The sequence below is a fragment of the Phalacrocorax aristotelis genome, chromosome Z (genome assembly GCF_949628215.1).
Source record: "Phalacrocorax aristotelis chromosome Z, bGulAri2.1, whole genome shotgun sequence".
Lineage (NCBI taxonomy): Eukaryota > Metazoa > Chordata > Aves > Suliformes > Phalacrocoracidae > Phalacrocorax > Phalacrocorax aristotelis.
This window is the reverse complement of record NC_134311.1, coordinates 36,989,506-37,016,518: the sequence shown is the minus strand read 5'-3', so window position 1 is coordinate 37,016,518 and position 27,013 is coordinate 36,989,506. Positions and strand designations below refer to the sequence as shown.

At 41.4% G+C, this 27,013-nt stretch overlaps 1 protein-coding gene across 17 annotated transcripts in view; it reads left to right on the top strand.

Moving 5' to 3' along the window:
• Positions 1-26,706, top strand: part of AOPEP (aminopeptidase O (putative)) — a 199,535-nt gene extending 172,829 nt beyond the window's left edge. For 13 of the 17 annotated variants that reach the window (XR_012658119.1, XM_075079810.1, XM_075079809.1 and 10 more), the window contains 4 exons: positions 1,507-1,623; positions 19,870-19,956; positions 22,746-22,890; positions 25,862-26,706. Coding sequence is in view for 14 of the 17 variants with exons in the window: in XM_075079810.1 (XP_074935911.1) it covers positions 1,507-1,623; positions 19,870-19,956; positions 22,746-22,886 (345 nt within the window). In the remaining 3 variants the exon portion in view is untranslated. Of the gene's footprint in view, positions 1-1,506; positions 1,624-19,869; positions 19,957-22,745; positions 22,891-23,073; positions 23,218-23,253; positions 23,389-25,861 lie in introns of those variants that run through there. The other 4 variants (XR_012658117.1, XM_075079805.1, XM_075079807.1 and 1 more) reach the window with 4 other exon arrangements.
• The last annotated feature ends 307 nt before the right edge of the window (positions 26,707-27,013 follow it).

Genomic DNA, 27,013 nt, shown 5'->3' with positions numbered 1-27,013 from the left:
AAAAATGTTCCAGTAAGAGCCAGTAAAATGTGAGGGTTTTTTTCAGTCTCCAAGAATACAACTTTATTAAAAAAATAAAAGTAGGGAAATCAAAAATGCAAGGAAACCAAAGCATTAAAATCATAAAGATCACTTTTTTCCTTCACTCTGATTTAGGTACTGACGCTAAATTATGTCAGACAAAAAGGGAAGAAAATGTCATGTTGCTTGGTTAGTTGTTAATGGCAATATTTTACAGATTAAGACTTAAGGGAAGATCCTTGATATCTTAATCAACTTACTGTCAGAGGTCAGGGGTCCAGACTTGTTCAGTCCACACAAACAGCCTTGGCTGTGGGGTGTGTTGGAAGAGGCATTTCCTATCGCTGACTTCATTGTGTACTGCTTAGCACATTGATGCTGCAGAGGGGGACGTAGGCAACAAGGCGGAAGTAATGTTAAAGTATCAGATTGTCTTTTTTCATTAAGCTGTCTGGAGCACATTAGAAGTGAGCAGTGCTGGTTTCCTTCTATGTGCAAAAGCTTAAGATCACGTTCTTCCTCCCTTCCCCCTTCCTTTTTTGGTACCCTGCAGTGACGAATAATGGGGAAAGCTTTGGGGCATGTAACAAACTTCTGAATGATCACCCTGAACCCTCAATTTCCAATAGATGCTTCCTGGCAGCTGGTGTAATTTCTCGCTGAGCTCTGTTTGAATTATTTATTTGTTCATCCAATAAGCCTATTAAACAGAGCACTTAAGCACTTGCTACATCAGACTTCTTGTGCTTTTTTCTTTTTAGGCTGCATTAGGTTCAACATGAAAATGATAGGTTCTGGAGTTAGGCAACTACTAAAAATATATGCATGTTTGGATAGATATATATTGTGTGTGCCACAAACATAACATTGATGCATCTTTACCATGTAACGATTTATGGCTTGTGACTCATTGCACTAGAATATGCCTCAAAATGTGTCGTTTATAACATATACTTGTTTATAACAATACTTGTTATGTGGGTCACTTATTTGTGTTGTGTTTCTTTGTTCACTGTAAGAATGTTGTGCAATTGCTCGTATAACAGATAAAAATGCCAGTCTCAAATATTATACATTCATATGTCTGGTTGATTCCTGAAATTATGCACTGTAAATTATTGTCTTTTTTTTATTCCTTCCAAGCCCAAACAAAATGGAATTACTTAGCATATGTATTCCATAAAAATCTTACTTAATAAGCTATGATTATGTTTCAATAAGATAAGCATCGTTTAGATCTGATCTAACTATAGTAATGAAAACCACGGAAAATGAGTCTTAATTGGGCCCCAGCGCAGAGGCTTTCAGAACACAGACATGTAAACACTGAGGTTTTTCAGAAACCAGCTAGAAGTTCTTGTCATATTTCAAGCACACGCTGGAAGCACACAGGTTATCACAATCTTGTTCTCTTTGGTTTGTTTCCATTTAATTGTTCAGTCAGTAGAGATCGTTACTCACACATGGCATTTATTTTCCTCTTAGCTTCTCCCTGACCAGCTGGTCTTACTTCTGGAGTCTCTCTTGGAGGAGAAGACGTTGTGTCCTAGAATACTGCAGTGCTTAGAGAAAACATACCAGCTCCGGGAGCAAGATGCTGAGGTAATCCACTTTGAAAAAATAACCCTAACATATGCCATTGCATTGTTGAGTAGGAGTGAGTGTTCCACTAGGATCCAGGCTCTAAATCTGAAATTGGATGTTCTTAACTCCAGTATTGTTGCACTTTCAGCTGCCCTAATTACTCAGTATTTCTGTGCATTTTGTGTAGGTCCAGGTGTGTTTGCATACTGTGGTAGTAGGAGAGAGCACTGCCTAGATGTCATTACTATTATACAGGTACCTTGGGCAGCACATTTGCTCAAGTGTTAAATTTCTCACTGTGTCATGGTCACTGTGTATTAAAGCCTCGTTCATTTGAGTGGCGTGTATTGTCTCCCAATGCAGTTGTGTCTGTTATGGTCTAAAATTATTCTTCCCCATGGTCAGCCCATGTTGTTCCTCTTTGAGTGCTCTGAACTCTCACTCAGGATTTAGAAAAGTTTGCTTTCCAGAGAGACTGCAGTATGTTCTGGTTTGGGGCATCAGTTCTTTACAGTTGCTTCTAGTAAGTGCCAGGGATATTAACAGTCCCTGAGGAAAACACTGTTTTATATGATACTGTAAATGTGCCTTCCTTATCACAGGCACATGCGGGGCTAGCATCCCTGCTCCAAAGAGCTCAATGTCTTTCGGGGGCAAACCAGGAAATCCTTATTACCACGCTCACTGCTGTTTTGTAGAGTCCTTATAGATTTCTCAGGATGGGAGAGTTGTGACAATAAAGGCAGCAGCAGTTGTGGCTGAAAACATCCCTGCTTCGAGTATGTAGTATTCAGGAGGGGAGGTAAGAAGATGGAATCAGTCATGAAGATAAGGGATCTGTAGATTTATATGTAAACAAGGGTTAGTTGTGAAGTAGCATATGATCAAACTAATGTGCAATGAGGGGGCACGGTAAACTTAACATGACGTTTAACTCTTGTTTAACTAAAAACTACTGTGAAGGCTGCAGAAAGTCAGTGTGCATGACTTGCCCTGTTATAACTGGAACTTTATGGCAAGAATTAAAATTGAGGGAGAGAGGAAAATCTTATTACTCTTAGGCTGAAGTTACTGGGTGGATGCTTATAAATACTTGAAATCCAAACAGTAACATAAAGGTCAATAGAATAGAGGCCTAGCTTTTTCTCAGAAAAAACTGACAACATTTTGACTGTTGCTGTCTACGGCACTGTTTTATTTTTTTGTTGATACAGGTTTCCAAATGCCAGATTTGTTTTTAATTAGTACTTGAACCAACATTTCTATTTATAGGTATTAGAATATATTTTAATCACAACTGAGTACCAGTGAAATGTCAGGGATCCTATAATGGGAAGAGGAATTAATAGGGAGATAGATCAAAGCAATATCTGTGGTGTTGCTGCCTCATGCCTGCGAATTGTAAGCACCAGGCCACAAGCTTCAGTTCTGCAGGTTTTTCCTGTCTCTCTACTTTATATTTTCTTTCTTCCTTGCAGTGTCATATGAAAGTACTCAAGTGATCTGTCAGTATTTTTTCATTTAAAAAAAAAAAACCACCAAAATGACGACCCCAGTCAAAGGAGCATGATCTCCATTGAAACCAGGGCCTTAGCAGACGTTGAGAAGTACAGCTAAGACAACATTACCACCACCGTTACCAGTCATCAGATTGCGGACACCTACAGTCCTTTAAAGTGAATAGTAGCTTACATGCTCTTATGTACCTGAGGGAAGGACTTTTCATGTCTCTTTCTCCAGTATGTGTACAGGGGAGTTTTCTTGTCATGACCCAGGGACAAAGAACCAGAGTCCAGGTCTATAGCTGAGCTGTTCATGTCTAGATTTGATTTGTGAAGACATTAATCACTTTCAGTGATTCTGTTGTGTTACTGGAGTTCAAATGTTCCTGTAACAGAATGCCAGAAATGGAGCAGGCAGGCCAATAAGAAAACTGTCAGTGTCAGAGGTTTTATTGAGGGTTTTTTTAAAGTAGTGTTGTCAGCTGTGTTCCATCCAGCAGCAGAAAGTTAAGAAATAGGAACTTGTTTTCTTAATTTTGACAAGTTGCATCTTCCAGTGGGGATTAGCAATGATACGGCCAGTAGTATGTGAGAGTCATACACAAAATAGTATGTTTTTTTGTAATTTAAACAAAGTTTGGTCTTTACAATTATACATAGAATATTGTCTGCACACTCGGGAGTTGGAAGGCTTTCCCTGTATGTACTGTAGGTAGCTAAACAGACTTCTTCACAGCATCAGAGGGAATATAAAGAACAGTGTGCATATATGCTGCTGAGTACTCTTGCAAGGGCAAGAATGTTCCACACTTTGTAGTACTTATGTGGAAAAAGTGAAGGATTTGGATAATCTCCCCATATCAGATAAGTGTGTTGGGAGGAGTAAAGGGGGCAGTTGTCTGGTGGATTTTACTGTTGGGATGAAATCAGCAGAGAAAAACCTCCCTCTCTGTGCCTGTTTTAAAGGCCCTGAATGTTCCGTATAGACACTTCAGCCCTGTAGGATGCTGGCATTGAAGCACCACACCAAAGCTAACACTGGCAAAGTACTGGGGAAAAGTTGCCCAAGGTTGCTTGAGCCTGGCTGAGTGGAAATGGAACACATGGGCACTGGGCCTGTTTCATCTTTGAGTTACTTTACAGTTCACTCAATGAGTGAGTTGTGTGTACACAACTCACATTTCACAAATGCTGCAAGAGAGCTCATTATTGGGGGTTATTTTATTCTACACAAGTACAGCATGGGAAGTCCTGGTTCATGTTTCTTAAAGCCTTTTTATCAGTATTTCTGAAGCATCTTCATTTTGACTTTAAAGTTCAGCACACTGAACTTTTACTATTGTAAAACAGCGTGCACCTGGCGGTGTCTGCACTTGCCCACAGCAACGTGCAGGTCTGTCCTCAGTCAGCGAAGGTTGCCAACAGCACTATTTGTTACTCCTGACCACCTGTTACCACATGCATGTGCAGCCTTGCCAAAATAAGGGCACTTCAGAAAGGAGAGGAGGGTTTGCAGCAAATTATCTGCCTTGCTTTGATTCCTTTGTACCACTCAGGAGAGGAGAGAGGTGTGAGTCAGGCTTTGACTGGAATTTAAGTATTGTTCTCTCTTCAAGGAGTGCTCAAGCTTGTCCCTCCTGGAATCTCCTCTGTCCTCTTTCAGACGAGGTCTCAGCACAGATATGTAGCTTCGGAGGAGGGCAGGAGGCAGTGGTAGCCTCTCCCTTCTAAGACATACACTGATTTGAATGCTTCAGCTGAAAAAAATCAGAGGTTAGGTAACATATTTCTGATTTATAATGCATAAGTCATCTTTCATAGCAATCTTTGAGTCACAAGAGCCAGAAATGAGATACTGATGGCTTAATTACATCTCAGTTTGGTCTGTCCCCAGTCTTGGATGCTACAAGAGGTTTGTAGGACACCTGCTTAATTGCAGAATTTGTGAGTCCCTCCTACTTTTTCGTTCAGTCCACTTCTATAATAACAAATCATTATTTCATTTTCCATTTACTGTTCAAACCTTGGAACATCTAAGAAGGCACAAAGCTACAAGTTTGTTTTCCACAGGTTAAATTCACTGATATGAATTATTTGAATAGAGCATATCCAATATATCTTTAAATAATGTTTTGAGAGCAACAAAGGTTTCAAAGTTTAAAACCATTTATCTATCACCTCTGAGTGCCTTGAGCCCATCCATCATGGCTCAGACCTTGTCAGACAAGTGGGAGGCAATTGCGTGGAGAATGATTGTGTCCTCGCTTTCCTCTTCCTGTTCCCTAATTTCTTGCTGTGCTGCTTCCTGCTACATAATAAGATAGCTCATGGACAGGCTACATCTCCATGACGTACCACATACTGTATGCAAGAGAAGCATTATGGAAGCTGCCTGCAGTCTGAAGATGACAAAGTCCAGCTGGAAGTTCAGCTGAATGAAGGGAGCTGGGGTATGTTATAAAGCAGCTGCAGTTGCCAGCAGACAGCACAGCAGAATAGTAGAACTGAAGGTGGGCCTTCAGTTCTACTATTGATGGTGGGTTGTTTTTGTTCTGTTTCTTTCTGAGGTGGACTTTTTATGCAGATACTTAACTTATTCAATAACTAGCATCTGGCAGAATGTGGAGAGTTGGTCTGTGTGGAAAGTTTATGGGTTGCGAGTATTTTTTAAGTCCACCTAACACATCCTGACCCTCTTGTGATATGACTATGCAAGCTTATCTTGTTTGAGCATAGGCTGTTGAGGACTTTAATTTAAAAGACTTGGAATAATTTACAAATATCTAAAGACAAGACTAGGAGCTCTGGAAAGCACTCAGTGAATCTGTTAACTAGAAGAACCCTGTGATTATTTCCATTATTTCTGTTCGAACATCTTCATTTGGTCATAGAATCATAGAATTATTGTGGTTGAAAAAGACCTCTAGAATCATCAAGTCCAACCGTCAGCCCAGCACTGCCATGTCTCCTAAACCATGCCCTGAAGTTCCACATCTACATGTCTTTTAAATACCTCCAGGGATGGCGACTCTACCACCTCTCTGGGCAGCCTGATCCAATGCCTGACAATGCTTTCAGTAAAGAAATTTTTCCTAATATCCAATCTAAACCTCCCCTGGTGCAGCTTGAAGCTGTTTTCTCTCATTCTATCGCTAGTCACCTGGGAGAAGGGAGGGCTCTGTAGCATATGTACACGCAAAATCACAGGGCAGAGTAGCATGCAGAACAGTAAAATAGGTGACAGGGAGAAGATCACTAAGGCTGTAGGAAAAGGGCAGTGTGTGTGTGTGAAACTGTCAGTCCTATTTAAGACTTGACAGTATTTCTGCAAGTGTGTTTTACTTGTTCCTGAATTATCAAAGACCTGGTGATAAAAAATACAGAATGTGGACAAAGCAGAAAGTTTATGGTGTATTTCCCCAGACTTTTCACTGTGGAGTTAGCTTTTCTTTCTTTCCTACTGCAGGCATCACTTTTTTATAAAATATCTTGCCTGCACAGCATATGGAAAGTTGCTTTGATAGTTTTCCTTATCTCAGCAAGTTGGCTGAAATGCTCTTCACTTGCATAATGCTTTCCCTGTATTCAGGATCATGATGTGGTATATTTTGGGGAGCGTGGAGAGACTGTAACTGTTTCTGCAGTGAGTAAAATGAGTTAAGGTCATAATATCGTCAGTCATGTGGGTGGCATAAAGCCATTCTCACACAACTACTTCATTGTGCATGAGGTCTGCCTATGAGACCAAGGCTATAAAGTGGTGGCATCTTATTTCACTGCCAGAAATCCAGTCATGCTAATACAAACCATATAAGGTACTTGGCATCCTAAAAAGTGGTGAGAATTGTGTTTAGGACAAAATAACTTTGATTCATTGATCTTTCCTAGCCCGTGAAAAGCTGGCAGACCTGGAAGTACAAATTAATTACAATGCAATATCTGTCTTGCCACTTCCCATCTGCATTGAGCTGAGCACATTCTCGCACTGCATTATTCAGCTGTCCTGCCAGTTGTGGCTGGGCATTATTGGAAGGCACTCTTATGGAACAGAGCCCTGTACAGTACACTGTAAAACTTGGTGGGAAAAGGCAACTGCTCAGGAAAGGTCAGTCCATGCTCATAGGCAGACAAGTCACTCGGTGAGCTTTCCTTTCAGCACAGCCACTGGGCTAGTCCTCCCTTGGGGCAGGGGTTCAGGAGCAGTCTCCAGCTTTTGAATAAAATTAGTAATGTGTTGGAAATACATCCACAGGCTTGCCAGTCCTTCCTGACTGGAACATGGAGCAACAGATAGGCATGTTTCAGACACTGGCATTGCAACCAAACAGGGAGATACACGATCCTTTTCCTTGACCAGTGTCATTGTTGGTGTGATTCAACAGATGAAAAAGGTAGCAGCTCGAGCTGTCCGTATTACAGGACATTACTTTCTTCAGAAGCCAAGTGAATATAATAAAGTTTTTATTTCTGCAAAAGTAAAATTAGTTTCGTACTTATTCCATATTTAAGCATACAGCTTATTATTCCATTTCAACTCAGGCCGGGAGGAGATGCCTTATTTTGTATATGAGAGTATGTTTTGTAGGACTTACAAAGCTGCTTTGAAAATTTATCACAGATGCAAAATAAATTTCACCTGCCATTTCCTTTCTTAACGTTACATTCAGACCATTATTGTGGCACTAGAGTGGGTAAGATTACATTGAAGAATTTTTTTATTTGCAATTGCAATTAGCAATTCAGAATTGAGGAATGAGGAACTTAGAAAAAGCTCTGTAGAGCAATCAGGCTGCATGCCAGATTTGTTTCTGAAATAAATCTGATTTGAGGTTGGTATACCCAACCATTACTGAGGCAGTATGTTCATTAAATGGAAAACAAAGAAGAGAGAAGTGCGAGTTTTTACAAAGTGAAATCTGTGTACTGTTATCCACTTTCCACACTCATCTTCACAGAAATATTATTTTTTCCCTGTTTTTCTCCTGATACTCCCCCTGGCAAATACTAGCAAAGAATATCTCACTGTCACAGAAAATCCCATTTTCATCAGTAAAGGGGCTAATTTCAGAGTACAGTAGACTATCCCCATCTCCTCAAAGGAAATGCATTGACCAGAGCAGCAGCCACTTGTCAAAAGGTCCTCTGTGATCTTGATATGTTTTGAGTCATCACCCTGTTTCATGTTTGTACTTGTGTAGCATCTAAATGCAGTTTGCAGGCTCTTTAGCACAGGTGCTATTGGTATTACTATTGGTAAAGATAGTTATGCACAAGCGTGGATTCGCAGGAGGTGGATTTTTTTCCCAACAAAAGGAACTTTGAAAAGAGTGGCTTCAAGGAATATGGCACTTGCTTCCCAAAGATGAGGCCCAAAATTCAGCATGAGGCTAAGAAAATTGTAACAGGACAAGGGAAAAACACTTCCAGTAACAGCAGTGGAGTTAGCCCCTGGGACTGACTCTGGCTCATGTGCCCGTCGTAACTGAGTGGATGTGTTAGGATGAATTTGTGAGACTGACCAAAGGATAATTTCAAGTAGCTATAATTTGGGTTTGCTTTGTTGCTACACGCAAAGTGGGGGGGCTTTTCCAGCCACTTGAGAACAGAAAACCCCTCCATCAGCATTAGCTCTCTGAAGGGCATGATCAGAGAACGAGATTTATGGAGTACTAGAAATAGCTTTGCACCAGTCAGCACTCCCAGTCCCTCACCCCTCCAGGAGCCAACAGCAACGTGTTTGTTCCAAGTGACCTCACTCTCTGCAGGGTGGCGTTAACAGGAGTTTCCAAGCCCCTGACTGGTGCCGTTACTGACGCTGTTCACTTATAGTCCTTATTTTTCTAATGGTTTTGAGACTTAATTTCTTCCTTACCTGGCAGCCCAACAATTTAGTGAGACTTGGAAAGTGAGGGAGCTGATGGTAAGAGGGAATCAAGGATGAAATTGGGATGGTTTGGGGTTTTTTTTTTTTACTGTTTATCCAAAGAATCTATGGAAGAAGGGATTAGAGATAGTGCCTGCTTTTCTATGTCTTATTGTCAGGAAAGGGGAATGAAGTGGTGGAGTCCTCTGGGCTACTGAAATCAATCCCAAAGGTGTTCTGAATTGGGTGCAACTGTTTTAAATGAAATTTTATACAGTATTTCTGTGTAGGCCAGTACAAACCTAGCACTGTAATACAAACCACCTGGCCTTGTTATGAAATTTAAAAGGTTGCTCTGTTTGCATATCTATGATAGCACTGACACAGTGGCCAGGATGTCAAGGAGAACGTAGTCTTAAAAACACAGACAAAAGCTCCTAGTTATGAGAGTAATTTTTTTGTCCTACTATCAAGCTGTAGGCATTTTCGTGCTTGTGTGGTACATGCTCTTTGTTTGTGGGTTTGGTTTTTTAAATTCTGGAAAAAAAATTCTGAAGATACTTTTTATTTAAAATAAACTGATTTTGAGGCTACATCCAAACAGTTCATCTAGTGCTTCTGGTTCCAGTATAAAGGCTGACTGCAGATGCAGGTTGTGCCTGGATAGGACCATGGATTTAGAGAAAACCTGCTATGCCGTAAGCCTGTGAGGTCTAAATGGTGCAAGAAACAGGACAATTCAGAACTGATTGACTCAAAACTGCTAACTGTAGCTGGTTCTGATGCCATTACCTTAGCCACAGGGATCTGGTCCCACTGCTGAGTCACTGACTTAATAGTGTGTAGGTAAAAATCTGCTGTCCTCCTTCCAGCTCCATGCCTTTTGAATACTTTTAGGGTTGCAGTGTCTTGGAGGGGAATTTTGCTGTGTTCACAGGGGGTAAGCATCATCCTAAGCAGCAACAGTCGCTGTGTTCTTGGGGACAGGGAAAAAAAGAGGACAAGATGACCCAAAAATCTGAAACATGGAGTAAAATCTAAGTGTTCGTATTTCTGGAATGAGCATATTTCTTCTGAGTTTATGACATCAATATATACTTTGCTTCAGAATTTTTGTTGGGTGTTGGGGAAAGGGGTGTGTGTGAGAGTGATGGGAAAGGACTTTGTCTTTAGAGTCAAAATCTGTTTAATTGTTTGGAAAACTGCAAGTAAAGTTTTAAGTTACGCAAAATTGGAAGGATATGTGCACTGGCTGGGTTGGCTGGCTGTGACCGAAGCTGTGGAAAAGCCAGGCAGCCACATTGTTCATTGCCTGGAATTAAGTCTCATTTTCATATGGAGCTCCAGATTCTGTCTATGACAGTAATCTTGCCTGGAAATTACAAATGTTTGGACCACAGTCACTGTGGGAGACCAAAGATAAAAGGAAGGCACTTTTTGCCTCTAGTCAAGAGACAGGAGATAGAAGTAGAGGGATGGAGAGCAGGGCATAAGCAAAGGGGGTAGCTTACTGTTGCCTTGATAGTTGCAGCAGCCTTTCCTTTTGGTGAACAGGAGTTATAATTTAATAATAATTGGTAACAGACAGTTGGCATGCTTGATCTCAAGCTCTTCAGAGCTGGATTTCTGCTGCAGATGTATGGGTGTTTATGTGTTTTTTCCCACTACAATGTTTGGTTTTATAAGCCCAGCACACTTTTATGTGCATGTATAAATAGCTTGTGTTGAAATACGTATACAAACACTGTATGGGTAAAAATGCGAGGCAGACTCGGTCTGGAGACAGCCAGGAGAGACAGTGGTGATGGGAAGTATTTGAATTGCTCACGATGTTGATATTAAAAAAAAATAATTACAGTGATACCAGAGATATTCTAGCCATTATTGTAGATAGGTGTTTCAGTAGGGTGTCAGGGGAATGTAGATGGCGTTGCATATGAGCTGGAGAGGCAATTGTGGTGATGCATTTTGAATAAGGTGTCAGCTGGGATGTATACATATGCCCAAGCCAGTCTTACCTTGGTGAAGGTATGGGGCTTGCCCCTGCAGTGCTTCTTGGTGGAGGCTGCAGTGTGAGGCTGATTGTACCTGAGGCTGGGACCCAATCTTCTTTCCCCTTCCTCTGAGGTACAAGATCTCCCATCCCTGCCAGCACCCTGTCCTTACTCGCTGACAACCTGTACCTTCACACATGCAGCCATCCTCACTACAGCACTCAGGTGGGAGAAGGGATGAGCAGGGAAGGAGGGCGGGTGGGAGCAAAACCCTGGGACCACCCGGCTAGCCCTCCAGCGGGGATGAGCAAGGTGCGAGGCGCTGTAGGGTCGGGCGCAGGTGCAGGGTGGCAGTGGGGTGGTCCCAGGGTTTTGCTCCCACCCTGTTCTGGTGCAGAGTCCTGCTGGGATGCCAGCACCTCTCCCAGTGCCGGGACACATGGAGGTTTGTGGGGCGGCGCAACCCTTTCTTCTGCCGCCAGCCAGAAGGCGGCCCTGCTCCTGAGAGCCAGCAGCACCACAGCAAAGTGAAGCTCAGCGCACATCTCCAGTGAAATTGTTAAAAAGGCAGCCGATGACATCTTTTCTGCCATCTCCATCTTGCTGCCAGCTGTGAACGGCGCTAACGCTCTGGCATGGTGAACAGGCAATACTGAAAAGGCAGGAGAAGGGGGGGAAGCATTTGGTTCCAGTATAAGTAGTGTATTTATGTTTTTAATCAAGGCTTATTTTTAAAAACCTTTGTTTTTCAAATTAAGTGAGTTCACATGCTGTGTTAAACATTTCCTTACCTCACATGCACCATGATGTAGGAGCCATTTCCCCTAGCATGGAGATGATGGCAGTGCACATGGAAACGTGGTGAGAAAAGCCTTCGAGCACAGCAGGGTTGCACTCTCCCAGCAAACGTTATTGAGGCTGTCACACTACCTCAGCGCTGGTGACCCTTTTCTCATCTAACCGTGCTGTGGGTCACTGTCCCGTCATTGCTTTGTTGGTCTGCTGTAAAAGAAGAAAGAAAACTGGAGGCTAGGTCTTGTTGTGTGTCCGTCTCCTGTTAGGCAGGGTGAGGAGAGACAGGCTGAGGAGGATTGGGATTACAGATTTAGGTGTCCTAACCAAGTCAGTTATTCACAGTGACAGCTTTGACACCAGAAGAGAGACGCTGCCTGTGCCACCTTTGAAGAAGGATTAGACATGGTTTCTTACTCTCTTGCTTTTTCTGACTTATTTTTGAAAATTTTCTTCTACCAGTGTGTATGTCATTGATCACAGACTGTGCCCCCATAGGGAGAAGAGCGTTTGGTCTCTAATTGGGAGCTCTCTGTTTGTGAATCTGAGGTGGGGAAAAAAGGGCATTTGTCTTTTCCAGACAAGTCCTCAGCATGTGCTTCATTGCCAGGAATGAACCTTCTCCTGAAATGCTGCCCTTTGGTCCCTATGCCTTTCTGATCACAGAGAGCAGCAGGGATGCCCTCCACTCTGCTTGGACTTTCCTAAGCATTTTTGGTGATTCCTGGGCTTTTATATGCTTATGTAGGAAAGAGTCTCCATGCTGGCTGTGGAGAAGCATGTACTTTATTTGGAGGTAGATGTGGAGTCTTGTTTATAGCCTGTGGGCGCTGGATAAGAGTGACCTGATCAGGTTGCTCTTAAGCAAGGCTGTGGTACTACAGAAACTTTTTAACAGTAAGGTTCAATTGCATTACCTAGTGCTGGGTGAGTGCTAAAGCAGGAGCATGTGGTTGGAGGGGAGTGGAGAGAATGGGAAGGAAGTACATGCCCATAAGTCAGTTTTATAAAGGTGGGAAGTTTCAAGCCTGCACCTATTGCTAATTGAGGCTGGCACCGTTATGGGAGCATGCTGCCTGTCCTGCTGGCACACTTGCGCAGTTGCAGGTTCAAATGCTGCCAGTTGTCCCACGGTCTGCCATTAACCAACCAACAGAATTTGGTTTTTAAAAGTTTGATTGTACAACACCTCTCTTTTCTGTTACTAAATGGAGGCAGTTGCTGCATAAGGTCTACCCACAGCACTCCATCAGTGCTGTTGAGTGGAGAAAGGCTTGCAAGTCCTCCTCCCCTGTTGCCAGCACCCTTCATAGTGTGCAGTTGCTTGATCTATGTAGAAATACAGCTCAGAGGGAGTAAAATTAATTGAGGAAGTAGGATATTGCTACCAATATTACCAAAATCTGAAGTCTGTTTTTCTGCTAAAATTAGATTTTAAGTTGCTTTTTAATGACCAGTTTACACTCCAGGTTTTAATGTATTTAGACCTCTGCATAGTTCTCCCCAAAATGATAATTGGCTCCTGACAAAAATTATTTTGATTAGCCAGCCCATTATTACCTTAGAGTTTCCTGAATGACCATACTACATTTTGCTGGATTGTCAGTGGGCTGGGATACTCACACTGTGGGATGCACAGAGGGAAAGGAGGTTGTCCAAGGTGGCAGGACTTGGCATGGGGCTGCCTGTACAATCAATGAAGTCCAATGCAGAGCATGATGGGGCTCAGTGAACTCAGTCAGCCTCGGGTCCCCCTATCCCACGGAACAGCAGTTCCTCCCAGTACTCAAAGTAAAATCCAGCACGAGTAAGGCTACCAAAAGATATTTTTAAAATTTGAGGTGTTACAATAATTTTGACCATAGGTCTGGAAAATTAAGTGTTTAATTCTGAAAAAGAGCATTGCATTGTAAGAAACAGCATTCCTTGGACCTTGACACTATGAGGGTCTCAGGGAGAAAAGGTTGCCATCAAAGACACCTGCTGCTGTGACGCTGTATCTGGCCCATGGTTTCTTTGGCCCTGCAGTGTTGTTAGAGTGAGTGCTACAAGACCTGAGAGATAACTTAGGCTTTGAAAAGTCCAGTTTTTGGTCCAAAATACAAGCTCGTTTAAGCAGTTAGACAACTTCTTTGCTCAGTCTCCTGACAAACCCTTGGCATACACAATAATTGCAATTACAGAACCCTTGTCAGAATGATAATCTGTTGTGCTTGCATCCAGTAGGATTTTGGCTACTGAGTAAATTTTTTCAGATTGCCAAACTGATACTCTGTCAGCACAGTTGTAAAGCACACGGTTGTTCCATTGCTCCTTCTGAGCTGTGTCAGCATCCCTGATCACCTTGCTTGGGTAAACGTTCATGAAACCAAACTGGCACGCTAATGCATGCGTATACTGTGGCATAAAAGATAGGAATGCCCATTTGAAATTCAGGCTACATAGGATGAAAAGCCACTGATGCAACCTGGCTGGTGTCCTAAAGAGTAGCTATTTCAGCTAACATAGAGGGAAAAAGTTACATCATTAAATGCACTATAAAATTGGCAATTCTTAAACTGTAATTCTTCCATGTTAAGCAATTGTAAAACCTGCTTTTTAGTCCAAATATTGCCCTGTAACATGTGGCATTCTTCCTTAATTATCTAGGAAAATTATCTAATATTTTAATCCAATTTATGTGTAGATAGGAAGAGGCTGGAGATAAACGTTTTCAGATGGAACAGAACAGCATTTCAGTGCTCTGGAGATACCAGCTTCCTTCTTGTTAATTAAAACTAATCTAGAGTAGCATAGCACATTTATTTGAAAAGATTTTTTTTTCCCTCTACAAATTAGACTGGAGTCTGGCCTCTGAGACTCTTTAATTAACATTTAGGATTCAAGTTGTTCAAGTAATTTTTGTCAATGGAGTCTGAACCTGTGTTTTATAAAGATCCCATATGCCTCCTACCTTTAATAAAGGTTCCATTTTGTTGGACAATAGCTCTTACTGTATTTCAAACTACCCCATTTTCTAAGATGTCTAAGTATGTTGCTTTTGTTCAGTGATTTAGATTTGTTGTCTCGTGGCGCCTTCTAAATTGGATCCAGCTATTAGCAAAATGTACTCATTTTCCCTGAAGCTAGTCTCCCATTCTGCAGACCAAAGGCTTACTAAACTCTAGCTTTTTTTTTTGCCCTTTAATAAAGGCATGGTTTAAATTACTTGCTTTCTAAATCTTATTTGTAGACCTCAGGAGTAAAATATTTATTTTTTGCTTGCATACATATGATAGAGAACATTAGCAAGCTAGATCATTACAATATAACATATAAAGCTTTTTCTGAGGGTGTTTGTTTTAGGCCTGTGTGATTGTTTGTGTGGGGCAGGGGAGAATAATATGGATTAGGCAAAGTAATTTATCACCTGGGTCAGAAGAAAGAAAACCATCGCTTTAATTTCAGACCTGTTCAAAATAGTTTAAAAATACTGTTCTCAGGTATGTCACTGGGAGCTTTTCTTTTGAAAGTCAAGCCATGTATTTGGTGACTTAAATGGGTTTAGTCACTCAGCTTGAAACACCATTTCCCAAAAGGTCTTGGCACAGCTTTCTGACTAGATTATTAGTATATTTTATATAAGTATTTATTTCAGTTAAATAATCTCATGCAACAGGTTGCATTCTTTGAAAACAGCCTAAGACACCGTAAGTTTGGTTACTCAAGATCTTGCATTGCACTCTCAAAATACAGGTAGTGTTTGAGTTGCAAATAATATTGTGCAATGCTGTGTACTTGTCTTAAAATGAAGTTAAAAGATAATATGAGCCCACTGGAATGATTTGTGTAAGCCACTGCTCCTAAATTTGTGAGACTCTGCTGTCTGACAGTAGCATCCCTTCAAGACGCTTCATCTAGGTGCTAGCCAATAGCTAGATGTTGATGTGGTGGATATTTATAAGAATGTGAAAGCTGGTTTCCAAATGTTGTACCTGAGACAGCGAGTGTCTCAGTGTCTTCCTGCCACCAAACTGTGCCTCAGAAATACACTACTAATATGGATAGGATCTTGCAAAACTCACAGTAACAATCTTCGTTTAGCTTAAAAAAGCTGGTAGGGGAGACATCCACACCAGCTGCAGACGCAGGGTGGAAGGAAGGAAGGAACAATTTCCAGGCAATGAGGGTCCATCCACGAGGAACCTGAGGTCCCAGCAGACCTCCATCACTCCCCCAGCCACCTCTCCCTATCCTCAGGAGTACCAGTGTCAGTCGCAGGCTCAGAAGGACAGCTCTCAGCCCGGAATCAGAGGCTGAGAAAATAAATCGCGTTTCCAACTTTGGCACGTGGGTCCCTGCAGCTGCCAAACCAGTAGGAGCGTGGGTGGGTGGGTGGTTCCAGGTGTTGCTTCAGATCCAGACAAAACCGTATGTGCTCTCTGCCAGCAGTAACAGGAAGGGTTGCTGTAAATTACTTTTCAGGTTTGGTTTATATTGTTTATGATGTAACCAGCCAAAACGACATATGGTGTGCATCTCGGAACCGTGCAGAAGAGCGCAGAGGAATGTACAGGGAGAAAATTTGGAGAGGACTAATGAATTCTTAGTTTTGCCACTGAGTATTTGCTCCTGGGAAGAACAGAAAAGCCAAGAAGAGCATACACAGGATGTGGTATGGTTAGCTTAGTCCTGCCACAAGCTACTTAGTTTTCAAAATTTTCTTTCGAGACTGGTTTGTTATAAGTGCCTGTTCACATGACTCATTCATTAGGCTGAGAAGATGTGGGGCCCATTTTACTTTTCCTGCTCTAAGCATTGGATGACATGTTGGGAACTGATTTTTTTTTTTTCCCATCCTTCTCTTATGTGAATAAAATTCTCATGTTTGTGGTATCAGCCTAGGGCGTGGATTATACTAGAAAAAATACTTTTTTATAGTGTATCTGCAAAATAACTGCATTTGCTTTAGCTGCCGTTCGTGTTACATGGCCATCTACATGCCACGCTGCATGGAAGGCATGGAGGGGCAGGAGATTAACCAACATATTTGTTCAGTCCAAGCAGTAGTGAAGATTTCAGTTGCCAGCATTGTGCAGGTCACCCTCTGCCCCTCTTGCACTGAGAGCCAGCCTTGGTTTCTGTGCTCAGCTTGCTGGGGTCCCAAACAGGACACGGGAGAGCTGGCGGGGCCGACCAACCCACTGGCTTCACAGGCACTTCAGCAGCGATTGCTTCTCCTGCAGCTTGCTCTGCCATGAGGGCATCTGGGGCTTTTTGGAAACCAGGAGGCAAACGTGTAATCTGAGGATAACAGACATGCTGCTCCTGCCCCGGCTGGAAAAGGGCCAGCATTTCAGGTCTGGAAATGTGCCAGGATTTGTACTCGCCCCTGGGAAAGAAGGAACAAAGCAATAGAGAAAAAGAAAAGCGTGTGCTGTCCAGATCTCACTCAACAAATAAATATTTTTCTTTTAAACTATTTGAAAGGATGTTGATTGCCAAGAACAGGAACCCTATGGAGGAAGGAACAATTAAGGAAACGGGCACAGCTTAATTGTTCCGTGTTTTCCAAAGCCATTGGGATTCAGATGATCGGGCCATGATACACATGCAAGGCAGACGTACACAACATTGGTATGTGAGGAGGAAGGACCACATGATGCCTTCACAGGGAGAACTTCTGTTCTGCTCTCCATGCCCCTATTACGGTCGCACCAGGATAGGTGCGTTGGGGACGAGCTGGCTTGGGTCCTGTGCGAGCCAGGTCCCTGCTTCTTATTGAAAGTACTCAGAAGTTTAGCCTCTGAAGTCTTATGACCTCCTCCTTTAGGATCAATAAACATTTTAATAACTGCAGGGGAAAAAAATAGCTTCATCAGGAGGTATGAAGAAAGCCCCGTTCCAGAATACTTTATAATCTGCTGTTGAAATATTCTTATTCTTACTGAAGGCACAGTTTGAGATTTTGACTAGACATAGAAACTGGACTTCATTGCTTACCTCTTGGGTGAGCGCTGCAACTGCTGGACCATGAGTTGCAGAAGAGCAGTGGTCACAGGAGAGGACCACAGTTCCTTTCTCCTCCTTGTTTCTTACACGTGCTATGAGAATACATAAGGATATTTAAAAAAAAAAAAGTGACAAAGTGCAGAATAAAATGTGTTGGATGAAGATGTACAACCTTTTAAATGTGTTTATATTCTGTTTGGTTAACTTACCTTACAGATGAGAGAGGTGTATGCTTAATTTTTGAGCCTTGAGGGTTTTGGAGCTGCTCGCTGCTATGAGAAACACTCTGTAACAAGCTGGAGTGCCTGGGAAGATTTACTGGTGAAATGTTTAGTGTCTCCAGGGAGAACCAGCAGCTGGGTAGGGTTTTGAAGGTCTACATTATGGATATGGGCATCTACAGCAAAGTGAGTTGAATCTTGGAAAGCTATTTACTTTTGTAGATTTAGCTCTGGTTCCACTTGCAGGAATCTTAACAGCTGTTATTTTGTCAGCGAAAAGCTTTAAGAGACAGCTTTCATTCCCTTCCATGCACTGCACTCTAACCGTTCACCATCTTACATGCTGTGGGTGCAAACTCCGCTCAGCCACAAAACCCCTCTGCATTTTATTTCATTCGTTCGTTCATTCGTTTATTTCATTCATTCATTCATTCAAACTATTTTGTATAAAAAGTCAGCTGGAAAGAGATGTCAGGTACCCAAAAAGGACTCCTCCAGGCCCTGTGAGCATTTATCACTTTTTAATTACGCTGATGGCATTAACATTTAATTACATACATCTGTGAATTTTTTCTTGAGTTGTGAAGTTGGAAAGGAGTAGAATGACAAGGAAAGTATTTCCAAATACCTTATTTCCAAAAGCAACAATATACTGAAGTGTGAATTTTTTCCAGTGCCTTTCTGGCTTCCATTTTCAATATTATCAGTAAATCTGTCATTCAGAAAAAGGTTCATGTTCAGTTACTAGATATGAGCACAATTTGGACTTAGTTTTGAAAAATATCAGAACTGCTAGCATTTTATTCTTAGTATGAAAGGTGACTGTTATTAGGTTCCCTGTCTTTTGAAAGATGGTAAGAACAAAGGCTGAAACAAAAGGATTGAAAGGGTGGAAGGGTTTTACTGCACTTAACTGTTTTCCTTTAGGATCAGTGCTGAGCCACTAGTGGAATATAAAATGTTAAGCTGATCACTGCCTACGCCTGAGGAAGCCTTGCTGGAGAGTAAGGTGATGCTTGTGCCACAAGAGTGGCTAAGAACAAAGTCAGAAATCTAAAGACAGTAACAAAAACCCCACGTGTAATTCATGTTCACACTACTTAAATAAAAAATTTTTTTTTTTAAACGGTGACTATCTTGAAGATTTCCATACTTTTCATTACAGTATGTTATTAACTGCTTTTGTCAATGTGCATTTGGTAGAATAGCCCATCTTTTTAAGCGTAGTCAGATTTTAAATGCTTTTCAAGGTGCTTAAAGTCTATTACTGGCAAAGATACGGTGGCAAAACTGTGTTTCATTTAACTGAAATCTCCCTGTTTTTATTTTTCAGATATCTAACTCTTATCCTTTCGGCACAGATTTAATATTGGTACAGAATTATATTTCAGCCTTTGTATCACTTGGATTATATACTTAGATAGGGGAAGTTATCAGTTATATCTTGTGGCTCTGCCTGACGTTTGCAGTGCTAACCTCCTCCCCTTCCCCCCTTCTAACAGTATAAAAGAAATAACCTCTAGCCTAATTTAAAGGAAAAAAAAGTCACGACTGGAAAAAGTGGAGGTGAAGATGCTGCAGATCAGTGCCTGGATCTGGTTTAGTTTGCTAACCAGTTAGTAACTAAGTTAGTTAATAACTTGGAATCCGGGGTTTGCCTTTGGGCGTTCTGGGTTTCTGAAGCGCACGCTCCCGCCCGCAGAGCTCAGCGCCTCTGCCCAGCTTACCGACCAGCGTCGAGAGGCACCTGCCTGGCTGCTGGGGAAAAAACCCCAACCCACCAGAAAACTCAGACCCAGCAACAATGACAAAACCAAACTGGCTACAAATGTACTGTTTATGAACGCTCGCACAGATACAATTTTTCTTTCCCCCCCCTAATATTTCTTCTCTTCCCGAAGGTTCGTCATCGGTGGTGTGAACTTGTTGTTAAACACAAATACGTGCCTGGGTATGGAGATGTTGAGAAATTTCTCAGAGAAGATCAGGTCAGTTACATTTAATTAGCGTTTTCAAAATAATAAACTTTTTGACACCCTTAGTGTGAAACTTTAAAATTTAATATATTTTCTTGCTGCAGTTTGTCAAAAACTTGAACATGTGTTCGGTTTTTGCCTCCTTTGCCCCTTCAACACTGTAGTTTAAGGAAGCCGCCTCGGGGTATTCAACCCCAGCTAAGCATGCCAATCATCTGGCAGGTGGTGAAATAGGATACATTCCCTCCTCTTGTCCCATTTTATGCAACCCAGAGGTATCAGCCATGCTAGGAAGATACTTGTCAGCATTGGTTCCTTCTGCAGGATGACAAAGGCAAGTCTAGCCGTGAATGTTAACGCATGTAGATGTGAACTAGGTGCAAAGCAGTCAGTGCTGTGGTGACTTCAGTTTTCAAGATAACATCCAGAAGGAGAAGCATAGCACAATGGTACACATCCAGAGGATGCAGGCCTCTGCATTAGGGAAATGATATCAGAAGATTTTGAAGGTCTTAAAAGGCTGCCCATACATGATGTCTTTTCTATGGCTTCTTATTTAGGACATTATGAACTTACAATTCTAATTGTACGTCTGTCTTGTTCTTTTCTATTTCACTTTTATTTGTTTTTGTTCGGTATGAACTGTATAAAATCAAGGCATTCACTGCCTAGGATAACTGTTATATATTTAAATTGTATGTAAAAAATAGAAAATGTTGCAAGGTATGTCAAAGTCTAGGCAAGATATTTATGTCTTTACCTTTTATGTTGGTAATGAACAAAGCCATTTACAGCCAATGAGGTTTTTGTGCTTTCAGGCAAATACATTTTATCACAAAAGCACAACAAAGTTATTGCAGTCTCTCCTGCTCTTTCTTCTAGCTCTAAAGTATACCTCCTATTTCTATCTCAGCCAATAAGCAGACCCCAGACTTCCTGACAATCTCTTTATTTAAAAAAACAAACAAACAACAAAAAAAACCACAAAAAAACCCAAACCCCAAACAAAAAAAAACCAAGCACACACACACCCAAAAACAAACAAACAAACAAAAACCCAACATAAACCAACATTATTTATGAAAATAAGGTGTTATATATATTGTGTGTACTTTAATCCTGTGAAAGGATGGAGATAACCACCAGCAGAAGCCTGGATTTGGGGAGTGGGCAGGCGGCGGGAAGTCCTTGAGTTTGTAAAACCAAATATATTGAATTGCATTATGTTTGGAACAGATACTATGCCAAATAAAGACTAACTTTTTCTGCAGTGCAGGGAAATAATTTTTGCAATTTCTTAGATTTAATCTTCAATACCTTTCATTTCATTTACTCCAGCAGTGCCTATAGTTTATGGCACCACCAGATTCTGGAGTGCTTACAACTCAAATCAGAGAAGTTGCATGTCCTTACTGATCATGAAAGACTCGGCTTTTTTTAAAGTCTGGGAAAAAATGCAAATGTGACTATTCAAATCCTCTTCAGGACTACAAAAACCCAGTGTGTTTACTGCATGCTCATATTAAGGCTTGGGGAAAAATTATTAAAACTGGGTAGAGAAGATAATTCCTTTTTGTAACAGAATTCCAACATTCTGAAATTCTCTATGAGAGCAACTGGAGCCCAGCTCCAAGGCTTTGTGCGGGTCTGGTGTGGCTGCCAGACCCTGGAAATCTGAGATCTTGTGTCTCTGGATGGAAGAGGGCACACTTAGGGAACTGGCAAGGAGTCTGGCAGGTTTCTGCCACTCTGGGACTTTTTCCTTTAATTTCAGTCTCTGCTAAACCTTAAACTTCCCTTCTTGTTGAAACTAATTTTTTTGAAGGCTTACCAGTCAGTGCTGGAAATCGTGAGAAATAGTATTAAAAATTGTATTTTTTCAGTACTACCCAAATTTTCCCTCTCCTGCAACTGTCCAAACATTAAGTACAACTGTAAAAGTCAGCATGCTAAGCTGCTAATATTTTGTCACGTGTATAATCTGATTTCAATAAGTGCAGCTTAACGCTTACTGAATTCCTGTTACTACATAAAAAAAATTGTACAATCAGGAAAAAAATGGCAATTCCTAATGTGTTTCCTGTTAAGTTAGCCGGTGGTTTGATGACTGCCGTCAAAGGGGCCCAGATGTCACCCCCAGTGACCTCTTACCTTTCTTGATAGCTGCTATGCCCAGAATGAGTAGTTGGGAAAAGCCTGCCTTCTGCCAAACCAGAATTTGTGCGTGCTCAGCTGTATCTCAGATGTAAAGGGAAGAGCCTGAAACACTGACCTAACAGCGTTCAGCTGGTGTCCAGTTACAGAATTGCCAAGGGAATTTTAGAGTGGACTGTTTCGGGTGATGTCCTCTTTGTTTTTGTGTCTGTGTGTAAACATGCCAGTTGGAAAGAAAATGTGTATCCTGTTGAAGGGAGGACAAGCTGTTTTCTTAAGGGGCATTTGGAAATATTTCAGGTAGTAGATGATAAAAGAAAACAGATTTCTACTTGAAAAGTGGCGTGGAAAATGGCGTGAGAAAGCATTTTCATGTCATGACATAACACATATCTCTCATATTCTGTTCTTACACACTTGATACAATGTATAGACAACCATCCTTTAGCTAAAGAGATCCAGAGAAAACTACTTTTTGAGGGGAAGGGTAGGTGTTATAGCATATATGGTATTTTCCGTGTTTTGGGTTGTCTGGTTTGGTTTGGTTTGGTTTTGATTAAATGAGTACTAGGAGGTCAATGGAATGAAAACCAACTAACTAGTCGTTACTGGTGATGGGATGCCTGTGTGTTTTGTTCCTCTTTCAGGCAATGGGTGTGTATCTCTATGGTGAATTAATGGTGAATGAAGATGTGAAACAACAAGAACTTGCACATAAATGCTTTGCTGCAGCACGAGAACATATGGATGCGTCCTCAGCCAAAGTGGTGGCAGAGATGTTGTTCTGAAGAGGTGATTTTTCTTTTTAAATTAAACACCCTAATTGTGCCTCATACAGAAAGAATATGCAGAGCTCATTAAACGTAGTAAAAGTTGACATATCATACAGCTTGTGGCTGCTTAGGTCAAGAAGTAACTCTTGTTAAATATCTTGCTTTGTTATTTTTCTTTTGTTTGTTTGTTTGTTTTTTTAAGCCCAGCCGCTGGATCAGTGAGTTAGATACATGTAGGCACTAGCTGGAGAGCATGGAGCATGGCTTTGTTGTAAACTTTGTAATGGACTGTGCAAGAGGCAACTGTAAGTCAGAATGGCCAGAGAAGGCCGGGCTCCACCTGCAGTTCTTTCCCATTCTGTATTCTTAACTCTGCTTACAGAGACTGCAGTTGTGCAAGGAGCATTTCTGTTTAACGAAACTGCATGTTGACTTGATAAGCAGCAGAGCCTTTGAAAAGAATCTGAGCCCACAGTGGAAGTACGAAGCTGTGCACTTGGAAGCCAATCTGAATCATGTGAGAACAAGCTGATAATTCAAATGTTTTTGTGTTAAGTGTAGTGAGGCCTTCGAAGGCTGATTATGAGGTAAGACGAGTAGCATTAACATGAAGAAGCTGCTTAATATCGTACATAATCTAGCTTGTTCCTGAAATTAATGCGGAGGAATCACCAGAGAAAAAGCAGAATTGCACAAAATATTCACGAAATAAAGATTGCTGCAGGCTATAAACTGGTAATTTGCAAAGATATTCTCCATTTCTCAGTCTGTTTGAGTAGCTGGAGGTAACCTTACAGTGTTTGTACACGCATGTTTAACACATAGCCAATTAGGATTGGTATGAAGGTCTCTTCCAGTACGGCATACTTCAGATTTTTCCTTAATGATATAACTCATCTGACAGACTGATTGCCTTTGTTGTTCACATAACTTTACAGTTAATTTGTGGTATCAAAATTCAAGCATCTAAATTAGCAAAATCATAATTTTCTAATTGGTGCCGAGCAGAAATCTTAGTTTTCTCCTGTTCAAGCCTGTACATATAGCAGTACTTGACAGTAAATTCCAGTTGAATGTGTGGTTACTTTATTTATATGAAATACAGCAGATAGATACCATGAAAGCAAGTTTGTTTATGAGAACAGCCATGTTGTTGTTCTGTATAAGCAAGAGCTGTGCCTGCCAAGAAATCTTTTTAGGAAAAGTGGATTAGACTGTAGAGTTGCCAGGGTATCAGTTACAGAGTAGGAGGTTAGCCTTCTAAAACAGGTAGGGCTAAGAGACTTGCTTGTGTGCTCCCAGTAATTGAGGACCCACAGGAATTTGAGTTATGTTCAATAATTTTTAATCTGGTAGGTGCCTTCAAGTGTCTGAAGGCCAGAAACATCAAGATGCAATTTGTTCTGGCACTACCGTATTTGGAACTGTCTTCCTATAGTTCCTTCAATAATTAAAAAAAAATCAAAATTTCCACAAGCCTTTAGTGGTAAGTATTTAGCACAGGAAAATTACGTGGTGTGTATGTATTAGTAATAGTCCAGAATTGCCTGTTTGACTCTTCAGAACGACTAGAAGTGCATGGTGAGCTGTTACATAAAATCTAAAGAAAGACACTGTAAAGAGAACAACACTCTGTGTGACTGCAGAGGTTTCTTTTAATGTTGTGGCTGTTTGGGTTCCTGGCATGATGATTTGTGAGTTAAGATTAAAATCACATTGCCAGGGATTACCACACAGCCATGACCGCAGCTGCTAGTTTGAAACTCACCATAACTATCCGATCCGTGCACAGCGTGGAATCCTCTCCGTCCACTAAACAAAAAAGAGGAAAGCAGCAGACGCATCGCGGAGGAGCCTCATCCGATAATTAGCTGTACCAAGACCTCTCTGGCGAGGTGCAGAGCTTAGCTGATTGGTGAACAGTGATTGTTTCCCTCTTTGTTCACAGTGGCTAAGTTCTGCACCTGAAGAGAAGGGGAGAGGAGACTTTGCTTAATGTCAGCCAGCGCAGGGCGGAGAGAGTTTGCTGGTGAGAAACCTTGCTGCTGAATGGGCAGGTTTACAATGAACGCACGTATGTGAGATGCAGCGTATCGAGGATAAGAGGCAGAGGTGGCTTGGGGAGGACCAAAGACTCTTGGTTTTAGTTGAGAATAAACTGTGCTCCTTAAATTCTCGGTCTGACTGCAAGCATAAGGCATTGCTTACAGTAATTTGGTTACCATGCTTTTCTGAAGGTCAGAGGAAATAAATAAACTTTTGTGACTTTAAACTGGAATTGTCTATAAAGCTTTGTTTCGTAGTCTTCTCTTTAATGGGTGCTGTCATGATCTCACTGCAGTTGTAGCTTAGCACTGTGTGTCGTTTGCAGGAAATGGTTGTTTCCGACTGGAGCTGCCACTTAACGGCTGCTGCTGTTGTTCCAGGCTGTTGATGGACCCGTCCTCCGGTGCCTACTGAGCTGATATCAGTTCTGATTTTACACACTGGCTCAGTTCAGCAGGAACAGGAGTCGAGCCCTAGAGCAAAAAAAGATGTACCTTTTCTTTGAGAAATGTTGTTACTGTTTTCTCTCAAAAACCGGATTAGTGTACATTACAATATCCTGATGTTAAACACTAAATAGCCTAAGGTGGAAAAGCTACCACTGTACTGTTTAGAGAACTGTTGGCTTAAGACGATAAGGTATGTGGATATGTGTAGCACATCATACAATATTGCTCTGGTAACTGACCTCCTCCGTTATTTTCAGAGTAACCTGCTAATAACCAAGAGACTGTGCTTGCAGTGTGGATCTTCCCTGTTTTCTCCAGACCTTGTTGTGGTAGCTCTAGAAATCTAACGAGACCATTGCTAACTCTGTAACCACAGTTATGCTCTACCGGTAACCTAAAAAAAAAACCATACGTGGAAACCTAGGGCAATCCGGGACGCACAGACACTCCTTTATCGTGACAGAGTAATAACTTTTACTACTGTTTCTGTTGCAGGAAAGATCACAGAGAAACTGTTTTAATGTATCTCCTGCTAAACCCCGATGGTACTAGGATTTCATTGACCCAAGACATCACAGGAAGGATTATGTGACTGCTAAAACAATCAGCTGACAGAAACGTTTACCTCTCGGTATTTATGTCTTCCAGAGGCTCACTGTAACCAAGAATGCTCGCGCACAAAACAAACCACACACACACACATATGCACGCGTTACTGTGGCTTTAGGCAGTTCTTTAATACAAGAAATCTGGGGTTTGTCCTTGCTCTTTGGTGATACAACCATTCCAGTTTGCAGACGCCAAGGACTCTTGATTTGAACAGTTTTATGCACCCCAGTAATTTGGCCAACGTTAGTAATCTCTGAAATTTGATGAAACCGTATTCTGTACTTAAAACTTTGTTTGTAATTTCTATGCCAAATTAAAAAGCCCACATAAAATTAGCAGGAGCTGGAGGGGGCCTGGGGTGGTTAATTGGAAGTGGAAATAATCTGTGAAAAGTGACCAACCATCATCCTGGTGATGGGATGGGACTGAAAGAAGAACGAAGATCAGCGTTCTCTCTCTGTCTTGTTTAGATTAACTTTTGCCAGAAATGTCAGGCCTTCCACTTTCTGAAAATTACTTCCATACCCCTGCGCTCTTCCTTTTGCACGGTGATATATCGAGTATAGCTCTTCTTTCCTAGGAACATACTGCTCCACTGATCAGAAGACTTCTTAATTGTTCCTTTCAGAGAGTAAGAATTTAAAACACAAAAATTTGCAAACATATTTACTTTGTACACTATTGTTTTACATCAAACATGCCTGTAAAAATAAATACCTTTTTCAAGTGTGTGTAGTCTTTCCATTGCACAGTGGTTCAGCGTTAATTTACAAATACTGGAAAACAGTATTTGTAATGTATTTCCATTTCTGCTTTTGCAGTAGGAGAGAAACAGCTGAAAGTTGTTAATTAATGGATATTAACAGGAAGAATTAAGTGTGGTAATTAATTTTTTTTAAAGTTCCTGTGCTCAGAATCTAAAGAAAGAGCCTGCCTCAACAGTGACGTCAGTCCAAAGAGTACAGTTCCTCTTTAACTCACTACATTTTCTGACCTCCCCCTTTGCAGGCACACAGTGTCAATACCTGAATTACAGGA